Source organism: Spermophilus citellus, assembly GCF_964194105.1.
Source record: "Spermophilus citellus genome assembly, chromosome: 12".
NCBI lineage: Eukaryota > Metazoa > Chordata > Mammalia > Rodentia > Sciuridae > Spermophilus > Spermophilus citellus.
Genome location: NC_138198.1, coordinates 6,959,270 through 6,978,989, shown reverse-complemented (window position 1 = coordinate 6,978,989; position 19,720 = coordinate 6,959,270). Strand labels below are relative to the sequence as shown.

Genomic DNA, 19,720 nt, shown 5'->3' with positions numbered 1-19,720 from the left:
TCACATATCTATAGTTATACCATGCAGTTCTGCAAACTATACTTTTTAAGCCCACTTGGAAAACATTTTCTAAGAGGCCTCAACTTACCTTGTCTTTGCCTGGCAGTACAGTACATCACTGTGTTGAACATCACCTATTCCCCCTCCATTCAAGGGGCTGCTTTTTTCTTATCGCAGTGGCTGAGGGCTGTTTGCACTGCACTTAATATTTCTAGTTTTTGTGTCTTGGGCATTTCCTGTCTGCCCACACATCCCACCACCCAAGCAATTCAGTTCCAGGGAGAAGCATGTTAGCTTTCTAGCTTGTCTTATAGTCAAACCAGAGTAGTTTCAGTCTAACAGCCTCTGTAACTTCATATTTAAGCAGCATAGCATGTTAGTGGACACTGTAGGCTCTGAAGTGGGCTGTTTTGATTTGACTCTTACTATTGCCACTTTGCAGCTGACTTCTTGTTTTGGGTTTTTGTGGTTTTTTTTTTTTTTTTTTTAATTTTTATTAGTTATTGACAGACCTTTAATTATTTATGTGTTTTTATGTGGTGCTGAGAATCGAACCCAGTGCCTCACACATGCTAGGCAAACACTTTACCACTGAGCCACAACCCTATACCCTGCAGCTGACTTCTTTGTGTGTCAGCCCCCTTATGTGTAACATGGGGGTCATCACTGTTGTGTGCAAGGAAAGCACTTGTGAAACCCTAGTACACCTTCTGCCTCCTTGCAGCATCATCATGAGGGCTAAATGAGCTAGTGTGATGAAGTGCTCGGCATTGCTGATATGCAGGTCTAATGGTAAACACTCTTCAAGGCTATTCCTGAGGCACCGTGATTTATTTATTTATTTGTTTGTTTGTTGTTTTCAGTGGACACAACATCTTTATTTTATTTTTATGTGGTGCTGAGGATCGAACCCAGTGCCCCGCGCATGCCAGGCAAGCGTGTTACCTGTTTGAGCCACCTCCCCAGCCCCCATGATATATTTATAAAGTGAATACCTTGGTTTTAGATTATTATTGGCATCCTTTGATAAGTTGCATGCCCAGATGTATATCAAGCATCTTGTGGTGCGGTAGATTGTGCTTTATACCTGTATATGCCTTTGTTTTTTAGATTTGTATATATGCTGCTGTTATAAATCAAATTTTAAAAAAAAATTTATTTTTTGGTTTTAGGTGGACACAATATCGTTATTTTATTTTTATGTGGTGCTGAGAATCGAACCCAGTGCCTCATGCATGCTAGGGCGAGCACGCTACCACTTGAGCCACATCCCCAGCCCTGTTATGAATCAAATTTGACTTAGTTTTAAAATATTCATGTATGTTCTCTGTCATCTCAGTGAATATCCTGCTGTATATGGCAGGTCTGTGAAATAATTGTTGGAAACCCTAAATGGTCCTTGAATCACCTTTAGTTAAAAGGATGAAGCTGATTATGTGTATATATCAGAATACTCAAAAGTTTGTAAACCTACCATTTCATGCTTTCCTCCTTCCTCGTACATTCAGCTGTTTTATTCTTCCCTCTTGCTCCTCCGTTCCCTTTTCCCAGGATGACTATCGGGTCTGCATGGACTTCAACATTATTCAGAAAGACTCACTCCCTATTTGTCCTGTGGATGCTTCAGGCTGCTTCACAGAAGAAGTGACACATTTCGTGGGACAGTATGTGAAGGTTTGTAGTAAGATCAGAAGGATGTTGCTCTTATATATATATTTCATTGATCAGTACCCCCTTTTTCCTCCTCAAGTAAGGAAATCAGTGCAACTTATCTCTCTCATTTATAGCTTATGTTGTTATTCATCTAGGAACTTGGTGGGGTTTTTTTGTTTCAGCATCAAATCAAACAGAGGTAGATACTACCAGCTGTACTAGGCGGGTATGATGTCTTTAAAGGAAGCATGCTCTAGTTTCAGGAGCAGGAGTCAAAAATAGGACTCTGTGTCTCATGAAGCAGTTTTGTGACCTTGGGGTAATGGTTTCCGATTGAAAACTTCCTTAAATGTTATGGAGCCAGGTGTGATGGTTTGCCCTGTGATCCCAGCAACATGGGAGGGTGAGGTGGAGAGTAACCTGTTTGGGGCCAGCCTGGGCAGTGTAGAGACTTTGTCTCTAAAAAATAAAAAGGGCTGAGACTATAGCTCAGTAGTCAAGTGTCCCTGGGTTTAATCCCCAGTGTCGTTCCCCCCCTTTTAAAAAGCATCATGGAATGTATTTATGTGACTAAAAGTGAACACTGTTTTTTTAATGACACATTTTTTTGATGCCTTTAAGTCACAACACAATGTTCGATTTTACTAATATAATTATGTTGCTGCTAAGTATGATAGTTTTTTTATATATATTTATTTTTTAGTTGTAGTTGAACACAATATCTTTATTTTATTTATTTTTATGTGGTTCTGAGGATTGAACCCAGGGCCTCGCACGTGGTAAGCAAGCGCTCTACTGCTGAGCCTCATCCCCAGCCCTGATAGGATGTTTTAATGACTGAATTTTTATTTTTTAACAGGATGCCGACAAAAACATCATCAGGACCTTGAAGGAACAGGGCAGACTTCTTGTTGCCAGCACCTTCACACACAGCTATCCTTTCTGCTGGAGGTGAGAGGAGGCCAAGACTATCGTAGCTGAAGCTCCACACTCTGGTTACGCCGTTTGTGTGCCTGTACCTTCATATTCATAGGATCCATCTCAGGGGTACCCTGTAGTTAGTATTTGGAAACTGCCCTCTTATTTTTAGGATAATGCAAAAAAGTTGTTTCTTTCCTTGGGAGTTGTGGGGTTGGGGGACACACACTATTTTATGTTGTGGCCACATTTTTTTTTTTTTCTTTTTTAAGGATGCCAAACATCTTTGAAATTTTATAATGGAATTTATTGAGAAATGTAATGTTATGATATCAAGTCTTAATACAGCCTCATGCTACAAATATGTGGATCAAAATCTAGTGTTCAGTGGCCTAAAATTCAGTCCCCATATTTTGTCTCTCTGCTGACAGTCACATCACATCTTAGAAAACTGTCATCAGTAGAACTCTTGTTTTTCTTTCTAGTGTTGGTATTTATTTATTTACTTACTTATTTTGTGCTGGGTAGTGAACACAGGTGTGCTTTACCATTGAGCTGTGTACCTAGTCTTTCTTGTTTTTTATTTTAAGACAAGATCTTTCACTAAGTTGCCTTGGGGTCTCTCAGTAAGACTGTCCTCAGATTTACAATCCTGCTGCAGCCTTCCAAGGGTGTACTGCATCCACCTCTGGTCTCGTTCTTTTATTGGGTTTTGTCCTTCGTAGTATTGTGGAGATGGTGTTGAGTTTTTTTGTTTGTTCGTTTGTTTGTTTGTCCACTGAGCCACATTCCCAGTCCTCGTTTATATTTTATTTAGAGATAGGGTCTCACTGAATTGCTTAGTGTCTCGCCATTGCTGAGGCTGGCTTTGAACTCTGATCCTCCTGCCTTAGCTCCCAAGCTGCTGGGATTACAGGCATATGCCACTGCCCCCAGTGAGATGACCAATTTTTAAGACTTAAGACATTTGCATCTATAATAAAAATGAATTTTAACCAGGCTCAGTGGCACCACACCCTGTAATCCCAGTAGCTTCGGAGGCTGAGACTGGAAGATCACATGTTTGAGGCCAGCTTCATTCAGTAACTTATAGAGAGCCTGTCTCAAAATTAAAAAATAAGAAGTTCTGAGCGTGTAGTTCAGTGATAAAGCATCCCTGAATGAAATCCCCAGTACTAAAAAATAAAATAGAATAGAATAAAATGAAATAATTAAAATTTAAAAATACAGTACAGTATAACGTGTATGTATGTGTACGTCTAAGCAGAAGTCCAGGTAGATAGTGGTGTATTAATAAAAGACTGAAAGTCAGTTTTCCTTGGGTGCTTACATCTCTCCTGACTGGCTCCATCTGTGTTTGCCTCCCCAGATCAGACACTCCGCTCATTTACAAAGCAGTGCCCAGCTGGTTTGTACGAGTGGAGCACATGGTGGAGCAGCTACTGAAGAACAACGACCTGTGTTACTGGTGAGCAGTGAGATCTGTTTCTTCATACTGTCCTTTGCTTTAGTTAGTATGGTGTACACTCTCCCAAGTCACAATTTTTATTATGACTATAATTTTTATAGTCATCTTTTTTTTTAAGTTGGACATGATAACTTTATTTTATTTATGTATTTTTATGTGGTACTGAGGATCGAACCCAGTGCGTCACACACTGTGCAAGCACTCTACCAGCCCCTATAACCATCTTTTTTTGTTCATTGTAATAGCTGTCTCTATTCTGTATGTAAAGGAGCATAAAATAATTTAATATACAAGAGTAATATTCTTATAATACAACATGTAAAGGAGCCTTTTTTTCTTTAAAACCCAATGGAAATGAGAAACAGCCCCTTATATGTTTTACATAGTAAAATGACTTTGGAGGAAAAATTCTGGCGTTACTCCCTCTGCTAACATCAAATAAAATTTTTCAGGATAAATATTTTGTGGTGTATCCACAAACACCATTTGTACTTAGCCATTTTTTGGTGCTTGTTGAGTTCCTGGTATAGATAAACTCCAAGCTCAGAAACTTTTCTCTCTGCAGCTGAAGTTTGGCAAATAGATGACAATGTCATCTCCACCTGTGTTTATAAAATTAAGCAAAGTTTGAATTTGCAAAATGAAACAAAGTTCAAATCTGCATTTCAAAAGAATGTTTTTCGCTGAGAGTTTGGATTTCAATTCTTACTTCCCACAGGGACTTAACCCAACCAAAGAATTGTATTTGATTTGGGGAAATTGAGAAGATCTTAGGACAATAAAGAAAAATGGTTTTAAACTATGGCTTTCTGATACATTATAGCAAAGTGTGACTTCTCAAAAAGCAGCTTTTTCATCTAAAGCTAGCAAGCTCATCAGTTCCCCTAATGTGTAAGGTAGTAGTGTGGAATAAGGTAACCTGAAAGGAGTATAGACATATTAACTGATCTGTAGAAAGCAGGATAAAAATGCAGTGCCCAAAAGAAGAAGATGTATTTAGAAGCCTGGCAATACCCTGACTCAGCCTTGTGCTTAGAGGAATTCCTGCAAAGCTGAACCTTAAGGAATAAGGAGCTCTTTTCCAGTCAAAATAGTAGAAGTTCTGGGAGTAGTAGAGGTGGCAGAGGGAAGGAAGACTGAATGGCAGAGAAAGATGGGGAGTCACATGCTGAGGAACTTAACCTCATTGCTGAAGGCTAAAATGCAAGATCAGGGATGACCAGGGAGGAGACCAGAGAGGGCCACAGAGAAACTTCCAATTACCCAGCTCGTTGGGAGCTTATGCTAATACTTTTTAGTAAAGCTGATGTCATCAGATGACATGAAGACTAGAATTGATTGGAATGAGGCTGCTAGAGTCAGGGTGGCTAGTCAAGAGAGGTCTGTGTTGGTCCCCAGCTGACAAGGAGGATGTGGGGAATGTATATGCTTTGGGTCAAGTCAGTGGAAGCAAAGGCTATCACGTATGCTGGTACTATCCATTATAAAATATGCTTCTGGTATCTCAAGTTCAAGGCCAGCCTTAGCAATTCAGGGAGACCCTGTCTCAAAAAATAAAAAGGGTTAGGCACAGAGGTAGAGCACTCCTGTGTCCGATCCCCAGTATTGGGGGGAAAAAAAATAAAAAGAAAACATGTTCCTAGCAGTGAGCTCAGTGTTTTGTATCATTTGATTCACAAAAGCTTACATGAATATAATTTACAATTTTTATTTCAATGGAATTTTGTTCTTCAATGATTGTCTAATGTACTACGGCAGGGTGCCAGAGTTTGTGCGAGAAAAGCGGTTTGGAAATTGGCTGAAAGATGCACGTGACTGGGCAATTTCCAGAAACAGATACTGGGGCACCCCCATCCCACTGTGGGTCAGTGAAGACTTTGAGGAGGTGAGGTGGGGCCATGTGTCCTGTGTGGACTGTGCTGGGGCACTTTGCTCATGCAGCGTGAAAGTGGTGTAAAGTCATGTTTTTCTCTCTTTGCCCCTTTCTTATTTCATCTCTTTTTTTCTCTATTCTTTCCTAGAATCATGACATAAAATAATTATTTTTAGTATTTGAATTTCTAAATTTTCTTCTATAAAAAGTGGAAAATACCTTCTGCGTTTTTCTCAGGGAAATCCACATATTAAGTGCTTTATTCTTGTGTTACACAGATCTCTTCCTCTGTGCATTAAGTTATAGCATTAACTTAAGGTTAAGCTAACATAGATAATGAAAAAGCAGAACTTGAAAAAAATTTAACATTGTGTTGATGACTTTGGTAAACTTCTAAAATTGCATTAGTAAACTTACAAAAATTTGTGTGTGTGTGTCCATGTGTGTACATGCGCAGATACACAGACATATTTCCATGAGAGGGTCTTCTGCTATTACTGAGAGCTTTACAGCAAAGATAAGCAATGGCACCCTGGGGACTTGTCACTTTCCTTTAGGGACCTAAGAGGCAGCTGTGAAGTAACTGAATCAGAAGATTTTGGGGAACTAGACAGGAAAGACGGAGAAAGAGACTGTGGGTGCCTGTAGGTAGCAGAAACCCCCTTGCTAGATGAGAACCCACAGCAGCTCCCGCTGGCACAGCCCCGGTCAAATGATTCCCCTAATTCTGAGTGTACCAGCAAGCCCCATCTCTCACTTCCTTACTTAGATAAATCCTAACATCTTGTGAGTTAGGCTGAGTATTTTGATCTGATCCAAGAACACTAACTTAGTTCTAGCTTTGTCTTGGGAAGATTCCAGATTAAAGTTCTAGGTGCCAGGAAGAAACGCAGATGCCTTAGAATAATAGTCCAAGGCATTTCTCTTATGCATTTCACCATGATTTTGGCAGAGATTTGCACATAGTAAACCCTTCATAATTACCCATTAAAATGATGGCTGTCAGTGTTTAAAATCCCCACGTAAGAGCCCTCTGACATAGGGTAGATAATAAAGTGGACAAGTTAGTGCTTGCCTTGTCAGAGACCACTGTATGGTGTTGTTGAACAGTCAGCCATGTTGAAGATAGTGTCCTTCAGCCCAGATTGGTATTTTAATGAGCTTTTAAGGAAAAATCAGAGGTTTCTCAAACAGGAATATCACGTAAATTAATTCAGTTTGATCTCTCTGGCTCTAAGGAACTCTTTCTTTTAACTTTATTTTTAACAGGTAGTTTGCATTGGGTCAGTGGCAGAACTTGAAGAACTGTCAGGAGCAAAAATCTCGGATCTCCACAGAGAGAGGTCAGTTTCTCAATGATTAATTCACTTCAGTCCTGTCACCTCCTACTGAGACATGATACCTAGCAAATTACATAGCTGCACATGGCAAGCGCTAGTTTGTGAATCACTATTGATGACTTGCATAGGATTAAGGTAATATATGTCCTCCCTCCCCAGTTGAAACACCAGGTGACAATAAAGTGTGGTACTCTCAAAAGCCTTTGAGAATGGCTGACATTTCTGTTTACAAATGCATTTTCATTTGTGCTTCACTTAACTATGGGATATGTTCTGAGAAATGCGTCCTTAGACAATTCTTTTTTTGTATGAACACCCATTTTGGAGTGTCCTTGCACAAACCCAGATGGCATAGATGACTCGCTTGACATGGCCTTTTGATGCAACCAAGAAACATGGTAAACACAAGATGTAGGTGGGTACTGTTAGTATAATAGCCATACTGTTTTGACAGTTTCGTTTTGGTTTTTTTCCTGCCATACTGGGAATTAAGCCCAGGGCTTCACATGTGCTAGGTAACTACCCCTATCACTGAGGTATATCACCAGCTCTTTTTTCAAGTTTCATTTTTGTGACAGGGTCTCACTAAGTTGTCCAGACTGACTTTGAAATTTAAAATTTGGTCATTCTGCCTCAGCCTCCCAAGTAGCTGGGATTACAGGCTTCATTAACTTTTTTTTTTCATGAGTAGAAGTACACTCTAAAGTAACAATGAGAAGGCCAAGCAAGGTGGTGGCCCACCTGAAATCCTAGTGACTTGAGAGGCTGAGGCAAGAAGATCAGAAATTCAAGGCCAGTCTGGGCAATTTAGCAAGACCCTGTCTCAAAACGAAAACTGGCTGGAGATGCAGCTCAGTGGCAGAGTGCTCCTGGACTCAATCCCCATTACCACACACACACAAAAATAAGTAAATGCATAAACCAGTTACATCATTTGTTATCATGTTATGTGCTGTACTTAATTATATGTGCTATACTTTTATTTCTTTTATACATCTTGTAGCACACTGGTTTGTTCACACCACTATCACCATAAACACATGAATAATCCATTTACTCAGCGTCGGGACCATTATATGTCACTAAGTGAGAGGAATTCTTCAGCTCCCTTACAGTTGCATGGGACCACCATTGTACATGCCTTGTACAACCTGTGAATAATATCGTATTGGGGCTCTGTGTTTCTTACTGGCAGTTAAACGGCAAGTTCTGTTGTGCATAAAATGAGAAGTACTGCTTTTCTGTGTACTAGCATTGACCACCTGACCATTCCATCACGCTGTGGGAAAGGATCACTGAGGCGCGTGTCTGAGGTATTTGACTGCTGGTTCGAAAGTGGCAGCATGCCCTATGCTCAGGTTCATTATCCATTTGAAAACAAGAGGGAGTTTGAAGATGCTTTTCCTGCAGACTTCGTTGCCGAAGGCATAGACCAAACCAGAGGATGGTATGCCCTTTCTTGCTTTAAGTGTTTTCTTGATTTTATTGAGTACCTACCATGTGTCCTTGGGTGCTGACTAGGGCCGTGGCAAACAAGACAGCCTGTGTTCCTGCTTTCTGTCCTTTCTACCCACTATGAATACTAAAATGCTTTTCAACTAGGATATTCTTTCACTGAAATAGAACTATGGTATTATAATTTGAATTATTTCACTAACATTTTTGCATTTATCTATATGTTAAGTTGGAAGTTTAAGTCACACAAAACAATATGTGTTCTTAACTTTTTCGTATTATTTACTCAAATGCTTAATGGGTGCTCAATATTGGGAAGGTAGTCATGTGCATGGGTAAAAATTCTAGCCTTGTCAATTAACATTTTAAAGAAAATCCAAATTTTAAAATACACAAGGGAGGAGGATTTGGGAATTGGGTTTTGTCTTGTGCCCTTTTAAGCAATACACTCATCCTCTTAAAAAGTGAGTTGCCCTTTTTTTTGGATAGGATTTGCTGGCCCATGTGCTAATTATAGTTACATTTATAATGTTTCTACAGGGATGTATTTAAGGAATTTTTGGTGTCATTTTCTGCTCTTTCAGTTGGTGTTAATCGTTGAATTCAAACCTTAGTGTATTCAATGTGTCATTTTAATATTCTAATCAATTTATCTATAGGAACAGCTATCAGAAACAAATTCCTATTGTGGGGAGGGCCAGATGACTTCCCAGTGAGCTTGTTTCTCTCAAAAATAGTGAAGTCTGGCAGCTGTTTTAAGTCTTTGTGTGGACCCCATGTGCCCACTGTCCCTTTCCACAGATCATGGCTGCCTCCTGAGTACCAGTAGTCCTCCTAGCCTTTTTTTTTTTTTTTGGAACTGAAAGGGCTGTCTGGGTTGGTATTTATACTAGAATGGGGGTCTGCTCTCCTCATTAGTTATGTTCCCTGATGTTCCTAGAGTACAGGGTTAGGTCAGGTGATGGGACAGCATCACCCCTGGGATAGTAGGAACATGTCAGGGTGGCTGGAAGCATCACCCAGGGCAGTGGCAGGAATGTGAGCGTTCTCACAAGGAACAGGCTAGGGAGCTATGCATTAATGGGATGCATAACATCTGACAAAATAGAAGCATTTTCTATTCTGAAGTCTGCCTTTTGACCTTTGTATGAGTGCTTTTTTTTTTTTCTTTTGTCATCACATTATTTGTCCTGTATGATCTTTTCTTGTTTCACCAGGTGTTTCAGGTGGTGCTGAGGGAACCCTGTGCTGCCTTTATAGCTGGTTATACTGGCTCCCTATTGGGGAGTCGGGTAGCAGAGGGAGGACCAAAACATTGATGGAGGCATTTATTTCTTTGCAAGCCAGAGGCTCTAATTTGATAGATCTCTGGTGGGTTCCATGCATCTGTTTATTTTTCAACCCTTCCTTCATGGTTATGATGTGTAACTAGAATTAAGAACCTTTGATTTGTATGATTATCAAGAAGTATACTGTATCAAAAATAGAAATTCAGTCCAGTGAGTAAATGTATTTTTTCCTGTGCTTGGATTCCTTCTCTGTTCTTACCGTATTGTTGGGGTTTTGCTGTTTTTTTTTCTTCAGGTTTTACACCCTACTGGTGCTGGCCACAGCCCTCTTTGGACAACCACCTTTCAAGAATGTGATTGTGAACGGTCTTGTCCTGGCAAGGCAGGTGCACTCTTCTATGTAGTGACTAGTTCAGTCCTAAAATGTAGGGTTTTGTTAACCTCTGTTTAACTTACAAGGAAGCTCTCTGGGGCTCTAGAACCCACAAGTTCTAAGACCCAATCTAGTGAGAGCCACACCAGGCTCCACTCTGCCTCCATTGAGTATTATTTCCAATTTTTGACTATTATAGGACACTCTTATTTTTCCTTTGCTTCCATAACCTCTACTCGTTGAGAATAAAAATAAATAAAATAATATAGAGGCATGGCTGTGAGGAGGAATATCTAACATCTAGTCTGTCTGTGTCCTTACCCTGTGTACATCAACATGTCCTCATGCTGTCAATATTCAGAACTATTTCACATGGCTCCTGTAATTATCTCCTTTCAATGATGAAGAAATTTACAGCTCAGAAAATTAACTTGCTGAAGGGCTTAGCAAATGAGTGCTAAATTCATGTCTTGAATCCTGAACTCAGGGCTTCACGTATTAAGCATATGTTCTTTTGAGCTGCAGCCTCAGACCTGCTTTTCTTTCCTCCCTCATTGAAAATGTTATTGACATTATTATAAGTTTGTGTGCATAAAGATGTCAAAAAGTATGCTCTCTTGCATACTTTGCATAGTTTCCCCCCAGTGGTTACATTTGGAAATCATAGTCTAATAATAAATATCACAACCAGGAGGCTGACGTACGTAGTCCACTGATATTATTCACATTTCTCCTGTTTTAGATATACTCATTTGCTTATGTGTATTTACTAGAATACAACTTTCTCACATGTGTAGGTTTCTCTGTCCACAAACACAGTCATAATAATGAATGATTTCAACACCACAAGGTTTTCTCCTATTGCCCTTTATAATTACACTCACTCCCCAACCTTCCATCCTCATTCCCAATCCCTGGCAACCACTAGTCTAGATAGTATATGATTCTGATAGAGGTATATATCAAAAGTTCATTCATTTCCATTGATGAATAGTGTTCCATAGTATGGGTGTACCATAGTTTATTTAACCTTCCACCCCTTGAAAGACATCTGAGTGTTTCACTGTTTGCTGGTGTGAATAAAGCTGTTGTGAACATTCTTGTAGTGTTTTTTTTTTTTTTTTAATGGAACTATAATTCTTTATTTCTCTGGGATAAATGCAAAGATATCTTCCTTCTCTATCAGCCTGATGGCTCCCCATAGTTTCAGAAATTGTTTACAACTGTAGGTATGTCTTGATGCTGGCTTGCATCTAAATTATTTACTCCTTCCATTTGCATTTGTGTATTCCTAGTTGCAGATAATCTATATACATGTGTAAAAGTCAGCTGTGTTGTTTACTTGTTTAATTGTCATCTACTTTTTGCTTTACAAGTGATGGCCAGAAAATGAGCAAAAGAAAAAAGAATTATCCTGATCCTGTTTCAATTATCGAGAAGTATGGTGCTGATGCGCTCAGGTACAAAGTAGTGCTTCATCTTGAGTGTGTGTGTCATTTTTATGTTCTTAAGTTTTTAGTTTGTAATTATGCTTTTTAACATGGATTTGTTATATGGAAAGTTACATTGGTGTGGTTGTTGATTTTAAGGCCTAAAAACAGTTTTCTATATAATAAAATCATTTTCAAACCTAGAGGTTTTTTTTTTTTTTTTTTTTTTTTTTTTTTTTTTTTTTGAAGGACCTGCTTTGGATTTTATGAGCTATCCAGGGCCTCCCCGAGACTAGTTGCAGGTTGCCTATGACTATGTTTCTAGTTTCCGTGTCTTGTTGTATTAGGATTTTTTTTTTACCATTTATTTTAATTTCACACCATATGTGTAAGAGCAAATAAATTAATATTGAAGAAGTTTTAGAGAAATTTGAGCCACTGTTTGAAATGTGCATAATCATGAAATCACATGGTATTCAAGTTGAAAGGGACCTGAAGGTCTCATTCAGCATCCCCATGTCATAGAGAAGACCCAAGCCCTGGAGCAGAGAGAAGGGCTGTCCTTCAACTCATTTATCTGTCGGACTTGCCCTTGGTGCATCCACTATTTAGGCTAAGTAACTATAGTGTGGGCTATCCTGTAGGGTGATTGATATTCCTAATCTCTGCCACCCAAATGCCACACTCTGCACTTTGTAAAGGCTACTCTCTCTGAACTCCTGTGTCCACATGCATTGGAGGTGTGGGCAGTGTCCATGGGAGACAAGAAGTGGCTCTTGATGAGGATCAGGCAACCTTCCTCTTATTCTGAATGCAGTGCCATATTTTGGTATGGGGTCACAAACGGGTAACCCCTTTGTAATTTGCTGTGTCTTGTACACAAAGGCTTTTTGACTTTTAAATTGATCATATGTAACTTTCCCATGTGAATTTTCTACCTTTTCCAGATTATATCTGATTAATTCCCCTGTGGTGAGAGCAGAAAACCTCCGCTTTAAAGAGGAGGGCGTGCGGGACGTCCTTAAGGATGTGCTGCTCCCGTGGTACAACGCGTACCGCTTCTTCATCCAGAACATCTTGAGGCTCCAGAAGGTACAGGCCACAGTAGGCCGCACATGTGCTAAGCCACAAGGTGGGGCTCTGTGTGGCCACTTTGTTGTACTCTCTGATGTTGGGGACAGCCAAGAGCCATGAGGAGGCCATGCATGAAGGTGCAGTAGTTGTCCAGGGTCTTCTGTGGGTCATGGGTCTCACCTGTAGAAGGGTAGGCTATGTTTGTTTTATCAGCAGATTCTCAGTGCCAGGGACATCATGTTTAGTGAGATCATATTATCTCTGCTCTTATTACCCTGGTCCTGTTGCTGCCTAAACCAAAGTGGGCAGGGAATTCAGTTTGTGGAGCAGGGACAGGTGAAATGGGCTTTTAGAATCAAGGAAAATTTGGACAAAGCAAAAAGCAGAGAGGAATAGAGTATTCTGGGTAAGGTCATCAGCCTAAGAATGCAAATAGTTCCCAGTACTAGGTTTCAGTTTCTAGACAATCCTGTATTCTGTCCCAGAAAGTTTTATTGTCCTTTTTTCCTTCCATTGATTGATTGATAGATATTTATTTATGGTACTGAGACTTGAACTCGAGTTCACCCAGCCCTTTTTTATATTTTTTTTAGAGATAAGGTCTCACTGAGTTTCTTAGGATCTCACTAAATTGCTGAGGCTGGCTTTGAACTTGCGATCCTCCTGCCTCAGCCTCCCAATGTGCTGAGATTACAGGCATGCACCACTCCACCCAGCTCCTTCCTTGGATTTTAAAGTATTTAAGCCATATACAAGATTTGCAAATATCTCTCAATTCAGAATCACTCTTCAGTGCAGAGCAGTAATTTTTTCCCTAAATGTCTCTTCACTTCACTCAGAAAACAATTATTGCCAGGCACCATCACACACACCCATAATCCCAGCAATTTATCAAGACCCTATCTCAAAATATTAAAAGGGATGAGGTTGTTTCTCAGTGATCAGTCACCTCTAAGGTCAGTACCCAGTACCAAAAAACAATAGTAAGAAGGAATTAAAGACTTAATGTCCCAAGTTAGTGTGTATCTGGATAATATTGCTAAATGTCAGAAAATTAGATTGCCTGTTAATAATTTGAGTTGTTTTGGTTTTTTTGCTGCTCTTTCTGTTTTAGTGATTTTTGAGTTTATTTTTCTCTAGTAAGTTACTTCCCTTCTGTTAATGTGAATGTCTCATTAATTGTCCTCAGGAAGAAGAAATAGAACTCCTCTACAATGAGAGCACTGTTAGAGAAAGCCCCAATATCACAGACCGGTGGATTCTGTCCTTCATGCAGTCGCTTGTGGGCTTCTTTGAGACCGAAATGGCAGGTGAGTCTCTCCTGGTCTTATGATTAAGGACTGTTTATGTGTGTTTGTGTGTTTATGTGTGTCATTTCATTATTTAATCGCTTTTCTTTGAAAAAAAAAAAAAAGGAAATTTTGAGAGATAACAGAATGAACAGACAGCAAATAAGTATTTCTTCTAATCCCCAAATATAATTTTGTTATGGCTTGTTGATTATAGAAAGGTATTTGTTTCCAAGCCCTTAAGAATTCTGTCTGAGGGGTGTCCAGGTGGCCTCACTCCTCCAGAGTGTAATAGGCTTTGGAGCTGGATAGCTATGGGTTCAGACCCCAGCTCTGCCACTTGCTACCTCTCCAGGGGCTTGCCTCAAGTCTCTCGGCCTAGATTTCCTTATCTGCAAAATGCCTGGTAGAATTATAATAAGGCTTAAATAGAGATGATTCACATAAGTTGACTGGCAGAAATAGGTATTCGATAAGTAATACTTTTTATAATGCTTTTTTTTTTTTAAATTTTAGGTCTGTTTTCCTAAATAAACACCAGTGAGTTTAGTTTTAGAGAGAGGTTGGGAAAGTGGGTTATATTGACTTCATCAGGGTTTGAAAATGGTAAAATCATAGATCCAGTGAAAAATTCTAGAAACTGTTGACTGGTGCATCTCAGTCTGGAAAGTGGGCAGGCAGATGCCGCAGGTCACAGTGGGGGCAAGAGAGACCAGAGAGGTTGACCTGCCTTCTCTGCACCCTGTTGGGCAGGTACAGCTGGACAGAGTAGACCAGGGTCAGCATTAGCCTGGTCATCTGCACTGGGCTTTCCCTGGTTTAGTCAGTACTGTTAAATTTGGCACAAAAGGACTGTGTAGCTACTGGGCAAATTAACATGAATGGAGTTGGAAATGAGTGAGAGTCTGACTCCTGCCAGAAAGGGGCAGTGCTGAGAGCTTACTCACACACAGCTGTCAACAAGTGGGTGGACAATGTGGGGATTGTGAGTGAGGCCTGCGCCTCCTTTAAGCACCAGCTGCCATGACTTCCCATGAAGTTGGTCTGGCCAGAGCTCACTCTGCCTAGCAACTAGAGGTCTTGTGCGGGAATCCAGGTACCCACATAGAGACCAACTCATGACCCAGACTGTTCAGTTGAGATCCCAACTTTGCTGGCCTACCTCCTCTATGCCCAAGAGGTTTCTTTTTCCACTACACCTTTGGCTTTCTTTCCTTGACTATCTGAATCTCAAGAAAGCCTGTTCTGTTTTAATCATAGCCTTTGTCAGAATTTCTCAACAGTGGCACTGTCAATAGTATGGGCTAGATTATTTGTTTTGGTGTGGGCTATGCTGTCCTCTATATCATTTTGGCAGCATCTCTAGATCCCCCCTCTAGATGCCAGTAGTACCCCACCCCACAAATTAAGACAACCAAAGTGTCTTCTAGGCATTGTGAAATATCCTCTGGAGGTAAGAGGCATAGACCTTTAGAGCTTTCTGCTTATTGGGTTTTTAATTGAGGTGTGAAGTTGTACACTGGAAAGAAGCTGGACTGCGTTGGTGCTGTTACATTGTCCAACTGCATGCACACCATGCTTCCCCAGAATTGTGTGTGCCTCGGACTGTGCCACACACACAGACTGGAGTTCAGTGTTTCCTACTGACCAGTGTGGGTTTGCATGTGGCTCAGGGTGCATTCCTGAACACTTTGACTCTTATTTATTCTCAATAAATGAGTTACTTGTGGTTGCTTTGGTCTGGTTCTTACTGTCTCTATAGTGAATGGAGTCCCTAGGTAGAGGGCTGCTTGTGCTTTATTGTGTACAGGCCTCATCTCATGAGGCTGATAAAGGCCACCTGGCTGATTCTCTTACTTTTAGCTTATAGGCTTTATACTGTGGTGCCTCGCCTGGTCAAGTTTGTAGATGTTCTAACCAATTGGTATGTCAGAATGAACCGCAGAAGATTAAAGGTAGGTGCTGGTGGGAAAAGCAAAAAGTGTGTGAAAGTTTGAGTGTTGGAAAAATGAGTCAAAGGGGAAATGAACATTGTCCAAAAGCCTCTGTTTTTGAAACTTTCTTTTCCTTTTACCTTGCATACTAATTGTATTGATTGCCATTTGATAACAGGGACCTATAAGTTCTAAAAGTCATTGCACATGTTTTCACAATATAGGTGTGGACATGTCATATTGAGGAGAAAGTGGCCAGGCCATGCAGGATGGAACCGTGCAGACCTTAGAGTTCTGCAAGTACCATCAGACACAACTGTGGTCTTAGGAGGGGCACCTCCTTGTTATAACCCTGGAGGATGGTTATTTATCAAGTGTGTGTTGTGGATAGAACTCTTATGTAGTTGTTGGGGTTTAGAATGAGTATAGCATAAGCACTAGTCTCAGGATGCAGACCATTTGCAAAAGTCACAGTGAGATAATGTTGGAAGTGACAGTGGCCTTGCTGCGGGCCAGGTGAATGCTCCTCCAACCCATCAGTCCTATTTTAAAATATATTCATAGTAAAAGCCTACACCATAACTAATTTCATTCTGGCTAAAATATATTAGAGAAAAATTCATATGGGTTTATAATTATATGTATTTACACATATTTATAAGGATATATACTAAAGTGTTTATAGTAGTTATGTCTGAGAAACTAAAATATAGTTGGATTTTCTTTCATCTTTTTTCTTTTCATATGGGGATTGAACCCAGAGGAGTTTAGGAGCTTTACCACTGAGCTATATCCACAGCCCTTTTAATTTTTTTATTTGGAGACAGGGTCTCGCTAAATTGCTGTGGCTGGCCTCAAACTTGTGATCCTCCTGCTTCAGCCTCCTGAGTTGCCGTCCTACCCGGGCTCTTTTATTATTATCTTAATTTTTTCCTACAATGAATTAGACCACCATGATGGATGACCCTCTGTGGCCGGTGGTTGTCACCATTTCTCCTTGTTCTACCTCGTGTCTTCTCTGCTATTTGCTCTTTGCTGTCTTCAGGTTGCCTCTTTTAATAAATGGTTTATTGATAAACTTTTTTTTTAAAGCAGTTTAATATTTCTTTTTTATTCACTAGGGTGAAAATGGGATGGAGGATTGTGTCATGGCCTTGGAGACCTTGTTTAGTGTCCTGCTTTCTCTGTGCAGACTAATGGTGAGATAGTTGGCCAGTTCCTAAAACTGGCCTGTAGATTGCATGTGGCGCCCTTCTTTAGCTTGTATATGTTTGGTATAAAAGTCTTGAAAGAGCTTATTCATATATTTTAAATAAGTGCTGAGAAATACTAGATTCTTATAGTCATTTGCAGTGCAGTGCAGGTCAGAAATCTTGCATCTAGACCAAGATCTAAGTTGAAGATCATGTCTTAATATGGATTGCCATAATTATAACCAGGAGGTTCCTGAATTCATCTACCTGAATAAATACATCACAGAAAACATTTTTAACTTACCATTGAGAGAAAAATGTGCAGGTAATTGGAATGTGTGTTCCTTCCAGTTCAAATATTAATTGAATATTATATAGTAAGAAGCCTTCGGTTTTAATTGCTTATATCCCTTTCTCCTACTCCAGTATAATATTACAATCTCCCCATTCATTCTGTAACATTCACTGTAGGAGGATCTACTTTGTGCAAAGTCCTGCATGCCTAGTGCTTTCCATGTCTGACTTTATTCACCAGGATACTGCACAGCATGTGGTGTTTCCCCAATTAAGGATGAGGTTTTAGTCCTCTGTGCATATTGACTTGACTGATTCTTGGTCACAGGCTCCTGATTTGATTTTTGTTTGTTTGTTTGACATATTGCAGAAATTTAGGGATATTTTAAGTTCTGCTGACTGTAGCCCTACTGCTGGGCTTCACAGATACAAAGTCCTTTCTGTTTCACAGAGTGTGTTTAATAACCTTATGCCCAAGTCTGCATAGTATCTTGTCATTCTCTAAAATGTTTAATTACTGTTTCTCACTGTGAGATCAGCTGTTGTTATGTATATGAATGACATGATGTTCCGTGTCCTCATACAGGCCCCGTATACACCGTTTCTCACTGAATTGATGTACCAGAATCTAAAGGTGCTGATTGACCCAGCTTCTGTCCAGGACAAGGACACCCTCAGCATTCACTACCTCATGTTGCCCCGTGTTCGGTAGGAACCAAATGCAGATAAACCTTTCCTAGGCCATAGGAAGGGGAGTTGGCAGAGCATGTGGCAGCCCAAGCTCCCAGGGAAGGAATGGAAAAGAGTAGGCAGTTCCCTACTCCAGCCCCTCTGTGCCTCTCTTCCCACCCAAGCTAATATAAGTTGTTCCTCAAGCTGCAGAATGGGGCCCATTTCCATAAGCAGTAGGAGAGGGATGCTGTATGTAGAACCCCTCTGTAGAACGGTGGCAGGTGGTATGTGGATACACGCCTAAGGACAACTGAGGAGCTCATTGTGTGCCCCCTAATGCAGTTCCAGGTGCCTTGCCAAAAGAGACTATCCCTTCTCTAGCCTGACCCTCTTCCTCCCTTAAGTATGCCTATTTTGGATTTGTCCTTTTTAATTTCTTTCTTTTTTCTGCTTCTGTCAAACAGTGAGGAATTAATTGACAAGAAAACTGAGAGTGCAGTGTCTAGAATGCAGTCTGTGATTGAACTTGGACGAGTGATCCGAGACCGCAAAACTATTCCAATAAAGGTTTGAATTTTTTTTTTTTTTTTTTTTTACATTTTATGTGGGAATTGCTTTCTTTTTCTTTTTTAGTTCTAGGTGGACACAATATCTTTATTTTGTTTTTATGTGGTGCCCAGTGCCTCACGCACTGGGTTCTTAATATAGACAGCATTTAGCAATGGCAGAATTTTCCCCCCTTTTCTGCTTTTAGGGTGTGAATGGATGTAGTTCAGCCTAACTGGTCTGGAGCTTACAATTCAGATAAACATTTAACATTCCAGTTTCTTCCTTTAGAGGACTGGCTACTTAACAAACATTTTTCTCCTGTTTCCTCTTAGTATCCTTTGAAAGAAATTGTGGTTATTCATCAGGATCCAGAAGCTCTTACTGATATCAAGTCTTTGGAGAAGTATATCCTTGAGGTAAGATAGATGAGTCATCTTTGGGATCCAAATAGTTTTTTGGTTTTTGATTTTTGGTTTTTTTGAGAAGATAATTTTGATGAATATTCTTCCATGGGTGGGTTTTTTTTTTTTTTTTTTTTTTTTTGTAAATCATAACAAATATAAAGATTTATGAAATTTTACAGTTTGCATAGAATCATCTTGCTATGGACTTTTGTTTACATATCCTACTTCAGGTGAACTTGTTTTCATTTCTCTTTTTTTTTTCCTGGGTACTAAATATAGGAACTGAATGTTCGAAAAGTTACACTGTCTACAGATAAAAGCAAGTATGGCGTTCGGCTGAGGGCAGAACCGGATCACATGGTCCTGGGGAAGCGTCTGAAGGGAGCCTTTAAAGCCGTGATGATGGCCATCAAGCAGCTGACCAGTGAGGAGCTGGAGCAGTTCCAGAAGAGTGGTGGGTGTCCGCTCCGGTGGGGCTGCGTCTCCTTCATGTCTTCAGGCCAGGGCATATT

General features: G+C 40.1%; 2 protein-coding genes across 3 annotated transcripts in view; one reads left to right on the top strand and one right to left on the bottom strand.

Moving 5' to 3' along the window:
- Window positions 1–19,720, bottom strand: part of LOC308631972 (zinc finger protein 383-like) — a 161,246-nt gene that overhangs the window by 35,995 nt on the left and 105,531 nt on the right. The window lies entirely within an intron of this gene.
- The window catches only part of IARS1 (isoleucyl-tRNA synthetase 1), a 64,061-nt gene that overhangs the window by 21,072 nt on the left and 23,269 nt on the right, over window positions 1–19,720 (top strand). For both annotated transcript variants that reach the window (XM_081263718.1, XM_081263719.1), the window contains 16 exons: window positions 1,552–1,674; window positions 2,513–2,604; window positions 3,941–4,039; window positions 5,798–5,924; window positions 7,182–7,255; window positions 8,505–8,699; window positions 10,292–10,378; window positions 11,746–11,829; window positions 12,747–12,891; window positions 14,063–14,183; window positions 16,026–16,117; window positions 17,218–17,295; window positions 18,170–18,291; window positions 18,720–18,822; window positions 19,137–19,220; window positions 19,488–19,662. In XM_081263718.1, the coding sequence (XP_081119844.1) occupies window positions 1,552–1,674; window positions 2,513–2,604; window positions 3,941–4,039; window positions 5,798–5,924; window positions 7,182–7,255; window positions 8,505–8,699; window positions 10,292–10,378; window positions 11,746–11,829; window positions 12,747–12,891; window positions 14,063–14,183; window positions 16,026–16,117; window positions 17,218–17,295; window positions 18,170–18,291; window positions 18,720–18,822; window positions 19,137–19,220; window positions 19,488–19,662 (1,801 nt within the window). The remainder of the gene's footprint in view (window positions 1–1,551; window positions 1,675–2,512; window positions 2,605–3,940; window positions 4,040–5,797; window positions 5,925–7,181; window positions 7,256–8,504; window positions 8,700–10,291; window positions 10,379–11,745; window positions 11,830–12,746; window positions 12,892–14,062; window positions 14,184–16,025; window positions 16,118–17,217; window positions 17,296–18,169; window positions 18,292–18,719; window positions 18,823–19,136; window positions 19,221–19,487; window positions 19,663–19,720) is intronic.